At 37.6% G+C, this 14,040-nt stretch overlaps 1 protein-coding gene across 1 annotated transcript; it reads right to left on the reverse strand.

The window, feature by feature from the left end:
* Positions 1 to 617: 617 nt before the first annotated feature.
* On the reverse strand, positions 618 to 9,672 carry LOC132053184 (transcription initiation factor TFIID subunit 6-like). The gene is made up of 12 exons (XM_059445093.1): positions 9,317 to 9,672; positions 8,561 to 8,647; positions 8,207 to 8,308; positions 8,003 to 8,111; positions 7,601 to 7,704; positions 7,381 to 7,518; positions 7,202 to 7,297; positions 6,682 to 6,806; positions 6,218 to 6,350; positions 5,992 to 6,117; positions 5,723 to 5,834; positions 618 to 1,183 (listed from the first exon to the last, which is right to left on the reverse strand). The coding sequence occupies exons 1-12, from the start codon at positions 9,440 to 9,442 to the stop codon at positions 825 to 827; spliced, it is 1,617 nt and encodes a 538-aa protein (XP_059301076.1). The 5' UTR covers positions 9,443 to 9,672; the 3' UTR covers positions 618 to 824.
* Positions 9,673 to 14,040: the final 4,368 nt, after the last annotated feature.

Raw genomic sequence — 14,040 nt, forward strand, 5'->3', positions numbered from 1 at the left:
TTTATCCAGAGTTATAAATGATCCTGCTATTGTTATTCCACATTAAATGTGGTAAGAAATAATACCAAACTTCCAGTATAAATTTATACTTGAGTCATCAGAGTGATTCTGTACGTGATGTGTTTTTTCTTCTCTGTAAACATAAATCAATTGGCAACGTATGAAATGAAACGGAATATTATACTCTGAAGAGTAAGCATCCCTGAGCTAATAGAGTATTCCCATGCTCCTCGTGGCTCTTGAATCACTAACATTGCTTTCTTCTTCACAATTCTTCTAAACCCAAATGAAAAGCAAATTAGTTTCGAACTATGAACCATTTGGAATCAACTTCCCTTTGTCATTGATTTGGTTTCAAAAGTTTAAAATAATATTTGACGATTATTTCACCGTTTGTCTATTATATTGGTCCATACGGAATTTGAAGTTTGAAAAATAAGTTTTTCAAAGTTTGTCGAGTCTTTACTAACAAAATTTCAGTTGTATTTCAATGTCTAAACGCAACATCAACTTCCAAATAACATTTTCAACTTAACTTGAAACACTACTTTTATCAAAGATCAACCAATTCATGTGCTATCGCCTATTCCTGAGTGCCAGAATTTGTCAAAGATGAATGGTCTAAAAGAGTCTCATGAATGTAAGACAGCATTGTACTGGCAGATTTCACATTTACAGCCCAGCCGAAGCTATTTCGACATCACACTTCATGCATCCCAAGGAGAAGATGCAACATATATTACATCAAACACAATAGTTATGTCCTACCCAAAAAGGTGAACAAATGCAGTGGATATTCACCCCCACTGTCCCATTCCAAAGGATCATAGAAAGAAAGACAATTCAGGTGAAGGGGTAAAGGAAAACATCCTTTCACCGAAACACTCAAACAGAGATGGCAACAAACGCGCAGCATCCAGATCTTCCTTCCAGGCCTGATCAAGAGCAACAGACGTTTTACCTTGCCCACCAGCCATCTCCCTTCTACCACTGGCTCTCAGCATATTCTCATTGTGCTGCAAGCCATGGGGTGCTGATGATACACCAGTTTCGTGTCCAACAGCTGGTCCTTGTGTGCCTACTGGCAGAGAATTTGCCGACATTGAACGTGTTGGACCATCTGTCATTAATCTCTTGGCTGGAGGCTGTGTCATCATGTTATCCAAGCTTGCTTTGCGTTTGCCTAGACAAAAAACCTTTATGAAAGTGTTTGTCGAGACAATCAAGAAGCAATGATAGAAGTGCATTATACATTCAAAGATAAAACATAAAACATTGCAGGAGACATGCAAGTTGAAGCATTTGGACATAGAAAGACATCCAAAGAGGAGGATTCTCAACTTTAAGTTCAAATGAAAGACCACACAAAACTAGCAGGATAAACATATATTAACGATTTATAAGTCCCTAATATATCAATATACACCGCCAATGTTAGCATGAAATTTCTTGACATTATACTGCAAGGAGATGGCTCAATGTGTAATCCAAAAAGAAGATGAGACTAATTGAAGAAGATGAGAATAATTGAAGAATTCGGTCATAAAGATCATATCTTGATAATTCTCCACATTATACAACAATTTGGGTTGTTTTTCGTGTGTATTAGTACATGATGATTTTCCAGAATTTGGTTGACAGGCTCTGATTGAACTGGAATTTGGTGGGTCTATCGGAAACAGCATGGTGAGCAATACTCACCATGTTCGCCACGACAAACGTCGTTTATGTTGGCGTTTCGGTGTCATGAAACCCAAATTCACGAATTTGGTTGTTTTCACGTGTATTAGTACATTGATTTTCATGAATTTGATTGACGGGGTCCGACTGGCTTGAAATTTGTGGGTCCATCGGAAATGGCCTAGTGGGCATTACAGACCATGTTCGCCATGACAAACGTCGTTTATTTTGGGTCATGAAATCGAACATATGAATTTGGTTGTTTTTTGTGTGTATTAGTACATAAATTTTCCTGAATTTGGTTGACGGAGTCCGAATGTCATCAAATTTGGTGGGTCTATCGGAAACGTCCTATTGAGCAATACCCTCCACGACAAACGTCGTTTATTTGGGCGATTCGGGGTCATGAAACCCGAAGCTATGAATTTGGTTGTTTTTCGTGTGTATTACATGGATTTTCCTGAATTTGGTTGACGGAGTCCGATTGACCTGAAATTTGGTGGGTCCCTCGGAAGTGGCCTAGTGGGCATTACAGACCATTTTCACAAAGACAAACGTCGTTTATTTTGGCGTTTTGGGTCATGAAATCGAATTTATGAATTTGGTTGTTTTCGTGTGTATTAGTACATGGGTTTTCCTAAATTTGGTTGACGGAGTCCGAATGGCCTGAAATTTGGTGGGTCTCTAGTAAATGGCCTATTGAGCAATACTCACCATATTCTCCACGACAAACGTCGTTTATTTTTGGCATTTCGGGGTCATGAAACCTTAATTTATGAATTTGGTTGTTTTTCGTGTGTATAATACATGAATTTTCCTGAATTCGGTTAACGGAGTCCGATTGGCTTGAAATTTGGTGGGTCCATCGGAAATGGCCTAGTGGGCATTACAAACCATGTTTTCCATGACAAACGTCGCTTTTTTTGGTGTTTTGGGGTCATGTTTCGGGGTCATGGAATCAAATTTATAAATTTGGTTGTCTTTCGTGTGTATTAGTATATGGATTTCCCTGAATTTGATCGACGGAGTCCGACAAGCCTGAAATATGGTGGGTCCACCTGAAGTGGCCTACTGGGCATGACAGAACATGTTCGCCATGACAAACGTTATTTATTTTGCGTTTTTGGGTCATAAAACTCAAATTTATGAATTTGGTTGTTTTTTGTGTGTATTAGTACATGAATTTTCCTGAATTTAGTTAACCGAATCCGATTGGCCTGAAATTTGGTGGGTCCATCGAAAAAGGCCTAGTGGGCATTACAGACCATGTTCGCCATGACAAACTTCGTTTATTTTGGCGTTGCAGGGTCATGAAATCGAATTTATTAATTTGGTTATTTTTCGTGTGTATTAGTACATGGATCTTCCTGAATTTGGTTGACGGTGTAAGAATGGCCTGAAATTTGGTAGGTCTATCAGAAACGACCTAGTGAGCAATACTCACCATGTTCTCCACGACAACGTTGTTTATTTTAGCATTTCGAAGTCATGAAACCCGAATTTATGAATTTGGTTGTTTTTCGTGTGTATTGCTAGTATTTAATACATGGATTTTCATGAATTTAGTTGACGGAGTCCGATTGGCCTGTGGTTTGGTAGGTCCATCGGAAGTGGCCTAGTGGGCATTACAAACCATGTTCGCTACTTTGCCATGATAAACGTTGTCTATTTCGGCGTTTCGGGGTCATGAATCGAATTTATGAATTTGGTCGTTTTCCGTGTGTATCAGTGCATGGATTTTCTTGAATTTGGCTGACGGAGTCCGGATGGCTTGAAATTTGGTGGGTCTATCGGAAACAACCTATTGAGCAATACTCACCATGTTCTCCACGACAAACGTTGTTTATTTTGGCATTTCGGGGTCATGAAACCTTAATTAATGAATTTGGTTGTTTTTCATGCGTATTAGTACATGAATTTTCTTGAATTCGGTTGACGGAGTCCGATTGGCTTGAAATTTGGGGGGTCCATCGAAAGTGGCCTAGTGGGCATTACATACCATGTTTGCCATGACAAACGTCGCTTTTTTTGGCGCTTCGGGGTCATGAAATCGAATTTATGAATTTGGTTGTTTCGTGTGTTAGTAAAAGGATTTCCCTGAGTTTGATTGACAGAGTCCGACAAGAGTGAACTATGGTCGGTCCACCGGAAGTGGCCTACTGGGCATTACAGAACATGTTTGCCATGACAAACGTCGTTTATTTTGGCGTTACGGGGTCATGGAATTGAATTTATGAATTTGGTTGTTTTTGGTGTATTAGTACATGGATTTTCCTGAAGTTAGTTGTCGGAGTCCGTATGACTTGAAATTTGGTGAGTCTATCGGAAATGGCCTATTGAGCAATACTCGCCATGTTCTCCATGACAAACGTCGTTTATTTTGGCGTTTTTGGGTCATGAAACCCGAATTTATGAATTTGGTTGTTTTCTGTGTATTAGTACATGAATTTTCCTGAATTCGGTTGACGGAGTCCAATTGGCTTGAAATTTGGTGGGTCCATCAAAAATGGCCTCGTGGGCATTTCAGACCCTTCCTGAGTTTGGTTGATGGAGTGTGAATGACCTAAAATTTGGTAGGTCTATCAGAATGGCCTAGTTAGCAATGCTCACCATGTTCTCCACGACAAACGTCGTTTATTTTGGTGTTTCGGGGTCATGAAACCAAAATTCATGAATTTGGTCGTTTTCATATGGATATTTTTGAATTTGGTTGTTTTCATATGGATATTTTTGAATTTGATTGACGGAGTCTGATTGGCCTAAAATTTGGTGGGTCCATAAAAAATGGCCTAGTGGGCATTACAGACGATGTTCGCCATGGCAAACGTCGTTTATTTTGGCATAGTTTCAGGGTCATGAAATCGAATTTATGAATTTGGTTGTATTTCGTGTGTATTAGTACATGGATTATCTTGAATTTGGTTGACGGGGTACGAATGCCCTGAAAATTGGTGGGTCTATCAGGATCGGTCTAGTGAGCAATACTCACCATGTTCTCCGCGACAAACGTTCTTTATTTTGGCATTTCAGGTTCATGAAACCCGAATTCATGAATTTGGTTGTTTTCATGTGTATTAGTACACATGGATTTTCCTGAATTTGATTGATGAAGTCTGATTGGCCTGAAATTTGGTGGCTCCATCAGAAATGGCCTAGTGGGCATTACAGACCATCTTTACCATGATAAACGTCGTTTATTTTGGCATTCCGGGATCATGAAATAGAATTTATGAGTTCGGTTGTTTTTCGTGTGTATTAGTACATGGATTTTCCTGAGCTTGGTTGACGGAGTCCCAATGGCCTGAAATTTGGTGGGTCTACCGGAAACTGCCTATTGAGCAATACTCACCATGTTCTCCACGACAAACGTCATCTATTTTGGCGTTTCGAGGTCATGAAACCCGAATTTATGAATTTAGTTGTTTTTCGTGTGTATTAGTACATGAATTTTCCTGAATTTGGTTGACGGAGTCCGAATGGCCTAAAATTTGGTGGGTCTATCAAACGTGTCCTAATGGGCATCACAGACTATGTTCGCCATGACATACGTTTATTTTGGCATTTCGAAGTCATGAAACCCGAATTTATGAATTTGGTTGTTTTACACATACATGGATTTTCATAAATTTGGTTGACGGAGACTGAATGGCCTGAAATTTGGTGGGTCTATCGAAAACGGCCTATTGAGCAATACTCACCATGTTCTCCACTACAAACGTTGTTTGTTTTGGCGTTTCGAGGTCACGAAACCTGAATTTATGAATTTGGTTGTTTTTCGTGTGTATTAGTACATGGATTTTCCTGAATTTGGTTGACGGAATCCAAATGGCCTGAAATTTGGTGGGTCCACCGGAAGTGGCCAAGTGGGCATTACAGACCATGTTCGCCATGGCAAATACTCGCCAGGACAGAATATATTTAATAGACAGCATTACACAAAAGTTCACAAGGAAAAAGAACTAAAATTTGTAGTTATGCATTCATAGTTATAAACTCCTCTGTGGGAAAGAATGGAATAAGTAAAACAAAGACCAGGACGTACTCGACAATGTAGTTGAGACTTTCCATTTACTCTTTAGGAATGTGCGAGTAGATGGAGATAGTGAAACAGGCAGAAACTTGAAGCGCTCATAGATGCATAAACCAGCAGCACTCTGCGAACCCAATACATAATTAGAAGAGTAATTGCAGTAATGCCAAAATATCTAAGAATAGAAGTTAGAGAAGCCACATTTGCTATGTTCAATATCACATTGAAATAATTGGACAAAACAATGAGGTAAGACTCATTAACCATTCAAGAGAACTAACCATCAACGCTCCATATACACGCCAAGCTTCAAGCCTCTTCATTTCATTTTTTTGCTTCTCGAGCTGCATTTCAGGCTCTAGCAATTGCAAATAAATCTCAAGATTTGGCAGCACAAGTAGGCGAACCTATACAAATTAGAATATATCACGAATTGCAGTTTACACTTCAAAATGCAGTAAGTAGCAACGAAAATGGAAAGGAAGTACAGAGAGAACAAGGAGATACCACCCCAGGTCCAAGAGCTGCTAGCCCTTGAATTGCTCCATAATGTTGCGGCAGTGCCTTAGTTGGATCCAGAAAAGCATGCAGCAAAGTCCTGGTGACACGTGGCTGGAGATTGTGGTATACTCGACCATATCTGCACAGCTTTCACTTGTGAATAATTCAGCACCAGTTGATAAACATGGATATATTACCAATATCATGGAACTCAAAAGTAAGCTCAATACAATCTATAATGCACAAAATAGAAAGATATGTGTTGGAATTGCCAACTATACAGAACATGCACTAGCAATCATTAACAACCCCCTTCTCAAGGGGGCAGCAAAAAGAAAAAGGGAAAAAGAAGCCCATGTAACGGGACAATCCAGTTAGAGATAATAGCTTGGTCAACATAAAAGCAACAGCTTGTGAAGCAGATGCATTTTTTCTGTAGCTCCAAATGTGAGAAATTGAGTGATCCTTACCTCTTGCATATTAAAGCAACCAACTTTGCTGAGAAGTCTCTAAGTTCCCAATGATTGTCAGACAATCGGTTTCCCAACCTTTTTGCAACAATGCATGTCACTATAGAAGGCATCAACTGGTGCAGCTGGAGATGAACTCGGCAAAATAAATAATTAAAAAGAATACTAAAAAGTGACATAAAGGAGAAAATCATCAAATCAACCATGGGAAAATTAGACAACACCAATAGCCAAAGCTGCAGGGTTGAAGCCGAAGCTTAGTTTTCCATTATGTATGCAGCACTGCTGTAATGAACAAAGTAAACTAACAAAGCTTATTTAAATTAAATAGATTAACTAATGCAATTAAACCCCATCTCTTTACTCAACAGAGATGTACTTAGCTTTTCCACTATCATTTTTAAGTCATTTTCATAAACAATGAAGTTCTACTAGTTCAATCAGCAACATAATACATTATCCTAAACCTACATTCTAAAGAAAGAAGTATGTCGCACCAAGATAACAATAATTGACTCACATATGGTTCAATATGTATTTGTGTATTCTGGAGAAGGCTCCAGACTAGCCGCATCAAAGCGAAAAGGAGAGGAAAATTGTTCAAATTCCGAGCAACCTGACATGTAACAGACTATCATTATCCTTTGTCCATCACCCACAAATGTAACATGAACTGGGCTTAAATTGGCTTACAATTACCTCATCAGAAACAAAATATGTAAAGTAAGGAACTAAAGGATGAATCCCTGAGTCAGTTGCTAAGCTTCGTAGAGCTTCTTTAAAGAGAAGGGGATTAGATCTATTCACAGTAAGCTCTGTAATTTTGTCATAATAGAGCTGCAAAAAAACCCACTGATGCATAAGGATAAAATCATTTTGGATGGGCAAAAAGGATGAAAATATTTTGGTACAGTTATACCTGCAGCTCACGGGATAGGACATGCTTAACAGGTACTTTAATATCAACAGGAACTCCATCCTCCTTATACTCGGTCTTTCTATTATCAGACGGCATAGCTAAAGCTGCGATAAATTAATATGTTAGTCTGGAATTTTTTATTTTTTTGAAACTGGTAAATTTAGTCTGGAATATTGAAATAGCATTAGATACAAACTTTAACTAGTACTAATAATACTACAAGAATACTCCTCATTTCTTAGCAGTCATGGGGAAAAGGAAATTATTCAAATCAGGAGGCAAACTAATCAGTTGGAAAAGAACACGACGGATGACAAACTTTTTTCAGATGACTACACTAAAATCAAATGCTAAAACATCCGGACAACCTACTTGCAGCAAAGGTTGTAACAAAATACGGACCTTCAGGTGGAGGGTTTTCAGGAATAGCAGGCTGTACTCCTTCTACAGCTAACCAATGGGCAACAACAGCAGTGTCTAATGGCGCTTTAGGCAAAGGAGCTTCAATTACCTAAACCACAAAACACGGCAACTTACTTTGAACATCACTTCAATAATTCACAAACTAAATCTGGTATTTAAACCTCAGATATCAAAGCTCTTTACATCTTTGAATTCTACATCCTTCTCTTCAATGTAGAACAAATCCTTATGTCCAGCTGCTCTCTTGAACCTTAACGGATCTCCAGAAGCAAAACCATATATTGGCTGCCCAAGACAACACAGACATAAAGGAACAATCAATTATACCACAATTTCAAATTTATCCATCAGCTACAGCCTATGTTGCTCGGACTCCAAAAATTGTTGCCAGCCCAGAGTTGGATCCTCCAAAATTACACTACCTTTGGAGGATCCGACCCGCAAAAATCGACATTTTTGAAGAGTCAGAGCAACATTGGTGCCTATAGCATATATACACTAATACACAAATTGGCTGGTATAGAACAAAAGAAGTACCTCAACACCTCTCAAGCTGAGTGCAGCATCCACATCATCAGTAGATAATGTAGTTCTCTTCGAATGACGCATACATTTAATAGCTTCCTAAAGTATACAAACAAAATTTATGCAAATTGCATGCGCAAAAACCTCAAATAAGGTCAAAACTTCACCAGGCTTATGTTCCAAAAGTAATCTCAAAGAGAAAATTATGCACAATTTAGCTTCTTTTTTTTTTTTTTTTTTTTTTTTTTGCGTGTGTGTGTCAAATCAGGTGACACATACATTTAATAGCTTCCTATAGTATCAAACAAAATTTAAGTAATCTTGAAGAGCTAACCATTGATAATTTAGCTTTTCCAAAAGAAGTGTGTGTTTTTTGAGTGGAATGTGTGTAAAATGAGGTACCTGCATGATCTCTCGTATTCGAGAGATCTCAAAACTACATTACATGTGTGATAACCTCACCAAAAACAGAAGTCAAAACTTCACCACGCTCATGTTTCAAAAGTAATCTCGAAGAGAAAATTATGCCCAATTTAGCTTTTTCTGTGTGCATATACAGTGTGTGTGTAAAGTCAGGTATGCGATAACCTAAATAAAAGTCAAAACTTCACCATGCTTATATTCCAAAAGTAACCTCAAAGAGAAAATTATGCACAATTTAGCTTTTTCTGTGTGCGTATACAGTGTGTGTGTGTGTGTGTGTGCATAAACAAGTGATCTCGAAGAAAAATTATGTGTGTGTGTGTGTGTGTGTGTAAAATCAAGTACCTGCATGATTTCTCGAATACGGTATTCTACATCAGCGGCGAGAGCAGGCAAAACATCAGGTGATAAATTGTTTACACCTATGCTTTGTGATATCACTTCTATTGTCTCTTTCGGTACTATACTCATCTTTTTTCTTTTGCTCCGTTTACTTTAGGTTAAATTCAACAACACTTCGATCAGATTTTTACCGGTAAAACAGCTACGGAAGAGGAACTTTTACGCGGCGGAGAACGGCGGTGGAGTGGTGGAAAGGAGAGAGAGAAAGAGAGAGAAGGGGAGAGTAGAGAGAGAAAAATTGTAAAGAGGGGGAAAATTGGAGTGGTCAATGCTCAGTGTCGCGATGGGAGTGTGACCCGACGGGTCGGTGCGATTGTAGTAATGGGTTGACCCGAACCCGAACCCAAACCCGCACCAGCCCAACGAATGCAATAGACTAGAAGTGAAGTTTTTTTTGTCCGGACTGTCTTTAATTTTTGTCACTCGTATATGTGTTTTTTAATTTTTGTCATTGCTGTTTATTTAATGAAAATATCCGCACTTACTTTGCCCATCATAAATTCTATAATATTTATCTTCAGAAATTGAACTTTTGCTTCGCTCGGCATAAGTTGTGTAGAAATTAAGTTATGAGGTATAAGTTGGATAGTATTTTTCAGTGTAGAAAGTTTTGTCGTTCCTACATAACTTGTGCGGATGTTTGATACATATGTTGAAGCTAAATGTAAACTTTGAGAGCAAAATCTAAACTTATGCCCTTTTTTAGATTATGTTGAGTGTTGAAAGTTTTCTTTTGATCTGACATAACATGTGGGATGTTATGATACATATGCCGAAACTACACGTAAACTTTGCCGAGCGAAGTTTAAATTATGCCGCGTCAAAAGTGCTTAAGGACAAAAATTAAAGAACACAAATTTGATTGGAAAAATTAAAAACCACCACAAAATTAGGGCATTTGTTCGAATGACCCTTTCTCTTCTCCCTAAAAAAAATTACAGTGTGTAACTTCTATATATCAATGACTTAGAAATATTTCTACAATCAAAGTTACTTATAAAGTAATTACTGTAAATTTCTATGATTTTATTAGTAATTAACAACTTGATAAAGGGATAAATAGTCTACTTTAGTTGATAACTACACTAATAATGTGGATTATCTTTACACTGTTAATATACGTAAACTTAAAATCCTACCGAAATCAATAGACCACTTCAAACTGGTAATATTGTGACTAAATTATGGTTTCTTAGCTGAAATGCCTCCATTATATTGGAATGATATTTTTCCCTCGCTCTATAGATTGTTCATCATTAACAATTTCAAAAATTGCCCTCTTTCTTTTTAAAATAATCGAGAAATCGGTGTCTCCATCTCTAACTACCCCACTCCTCTGCCGCTCACCCCCACCACCCCAACCACCACCCACTACCTCTCACCACCGCCCAACCCCACCCCATAACCACTCACCCCCACCCTACCACCCACTACCCCCACCCTCATCCCAGAACCACCCACCTCACACCACCCATCCAGGGGCGGATCTACGTGTAAGTGAAGGTGTTCGCCCGAACACCCTCGGTAAAATATTACAGTGTATATATAGGATAAATTTTCTGTATTTATGTGCATATATTAACTTTTGAACACCCTCAGCAAAAAAATAGTGTATATTTAGCTTCTTCTTTTTTCCGAACACCCTGAATGAAAATTCTGGATCCGCCACTGCACCCACTCCTCGACCACCCCTGCCCACTACCCCTCAACACAACCCAACCCCACCCCCACAACCACTCACCCCCATCCTACCACCCACTACCTACTTATTTTTTAAAGTTCCTATTTTATTCTTTACTTGAGTTTTATTAATATATATAAACTAATTTCTATATTAAGAGTTAAAAGTATTTTAGTAAACTTACAAGTTATTATATAGTACCATACAGTCAAACCAAACAATACAAATGTCATTAAACCACAACAAACGATACAGTCTATCCAAACATTATGTTCATTAATACAGTACAATGCAATATAACACCATACTGTACCAAACTGTACTGTACATTAATGAACCACGGGAAACAACCATCCAAACAGAGGGTAATGGAGTAGCTATTTGTCTTTCTACTTATTGCTTTTTTACCATTTACCCTCCAGGACAAGGAATAGAAATTGATGCTCAATGCATGAACGAGGCAAAGAGGGTGATTTTCAAGTCATGTCACAGGAAAACTATAGGCAACAGCCTACTTTTGTTTAAGAAATTGTAAATTATCATAGCAAAAATCACTCATTTAATGAAATGAAATGTTAGTCGTCCCTTTACAACACTCCAAATAGAAAAAAGGACTGCAAATTTACAATAATCCTCAAACGAGATATAAAGGGAAAGCAAATTTCCTGTCTCAGCATATTGGTAATCGAAGGAGGGCAACATCATTCTAGGGAGCCGTTTGGACATGATTTGAAACCATGTTTGGACATGCAATTTGAATTTCATAAGTTGTATTTTTTCTTATAAACATAAAAACCCTACAAGTTGTGAAAACTATCAAAATATTTTCAATTCTTATACAATCTTACCAAATGAGCAAATCATAATTCATAACAAAATTAATACGCTACTAGAAGACCTTTCTAAAAACTACAACATCAATTGATCAAACTTTAGTTCAATAAAAAAGAAAAGTTTAACATGAATAGTAATGTAACTACTCTTTAATATAATCCCCCCCACATTAAAAAAGAAAAGTTTAACATGAATAGTAATGTAACTACTCTTTAATATAATCCCCCCACATGGTAGACATAAATAAAGGTTAGTAAATGGTTAGTGGGAGTAATTGTTAAAAATATCTACCAACTTATAGGCCTTTTTTTTTTTTTTTTTACAAAATATAAACTTATGGGTCAAACTTTATTTTTAAAATTTTTAAAATCATTGTTTGAAACTCCAAATCATGCCTTTTTGCATGATTTGGGATTTTAAACCATAGTTTGAAACCATGAGATGAAATGCATGTCCAAACGCTAATTTTATCTCATGGTTTCAACCCATAATTTCAAGTCGCATGTCCAAACGCCTACTAGAGTAACATAACAAACAGGTGCAAAAGAGCAATTTATAAGCGGATAAACCAACGTAAAATTGACGTCCCAAATTGTAGGAGATAATGCCAAAACTCGATATGAAACCACTAAAAACTTATGTTGCTCGGACTCTCCATATATGTTGTTGCACTCGTGTCGTATCCTTCAAAATTGCACTACTTTTGGAGGATGCAACACGCACCCAGCACCATTTTTTAAGAGTCCGAGCACCAAAGACATAGACATACCCATGAAAATTTAATATGCTTATGCGACCACGTAAGCTTATCTTTGTTGCCCTTCGGACTTGAAGCCAAATGATTGTTGACACTGAAAAACGGCTTGATCAAAATGTACAAGCTTTTTTTCACATTTGATATGTGATCTTTTGCCAACTAAGAGATTAACTTGACAACCATTGAGGCAAGATACTATCTGTAAATGCCATAACTGGTCATCTTTGGAAAATTCACCAACCATAAGTAGTAACCAACAGAGATTTAGAAGCCTATTTAAGTTAATAAGTGAAAGAAACAGTTCCATCAATAAGACAGTGATAACTATAACATATAAAACAGCACTAGAAAACCAAGGAATCCCATCAATTAATTAAAAACAGTGATGTAACTGAACAAACATCTCTCTAGTGGTTATTTGGACAATTTGCTTGAGATAGAAGCAAGAATCAATTGGTTTTCATGTCTCCTTCACCTTCAATCGTTCTCACTGGTTCTGCCTAGAAGATCACAATTTCACAATGTCATCTAGGAACGCTTCCAAAGGATGTCAAAGTCTGAGGTTAGAGTTACACGTCGGAAGTTGTGCTAGGGACAGAGACTCAAAAGTGTTTGGGGTAATGAATTCTCTATAAAGATCTTTTCTGGTCCGCTCAAACCTGTCAAGGGGATCATCAGTGACAATTGAGCAAATCCAATGGGACCTATATGCTGCAATCTGATATTTCACACCATGCAAGGCAAGGAAAAGATAGATAATAAGGTAACTTAGGTAGACCAGAGAGAATGAGAGTGATGAAGCCTACCAGTTTTTTATTGGAATTCTCTTCTTTTTTTTCTCTATATTAACCTTTATTTACTTACAAAAGATTGTTAACATTTTACTCACCTTTTCCTCTTAACTCTTTCTTTTTGAAAAAGGAATATATTCTTCAACATCAAAAGCATAAAAAGGCTGTTTCCTTGGAAACCACTTTTCTTGTTCTTAGCAATTTCTGCATCAAAAGAGAGCATTGGAGTAGTTAGAGGAGATGTAGTGTGGCTTCATAAGTCCACCTCAGCTGCTGTTTATTGGCTTTGTTAAATGACACAATGCTGAAGGCCCAACTGCTGATTTCTTCTGCTATGAGGCAAACTGGGAATCTGCATAAATACAGAGGAAGCACAGAAAAGTTGACCACACTTACCAGAAACCAGTGGTCTGAATTGGGAAAGCTTAAATTGTCCACTTCTTTCCTTGCAAGGTAGAAGTAGTAAAAAGCTACTTAGTTGAAGTTGAACCAGAACCAAGAGTAGCTTAAGAACTCAAAAGGGATTTGTTGGACTAAAGGGTTGGATATTGTTATCAGGTTATTTCAAAATTACAAATGCTCCATAAGAATCCAAACCAAAAAG

Source organism: Lycium ferocissimum, chromosome 4 (assembly GCF_029784015.1).
Source record: "Lycium ferocissimum isolate CSIRO_LF1 chromosome 4, AGI_CSIRO_Lferr_CH_V1, whole genome shotgun sequence".
Classification (NCBI taxonomy): Eukaryota; Viridiplantae; Streptophyta; class Magnoliopsida; order Solanales; family Solanaceae; genus Lycium; species Lycium ferocissimum.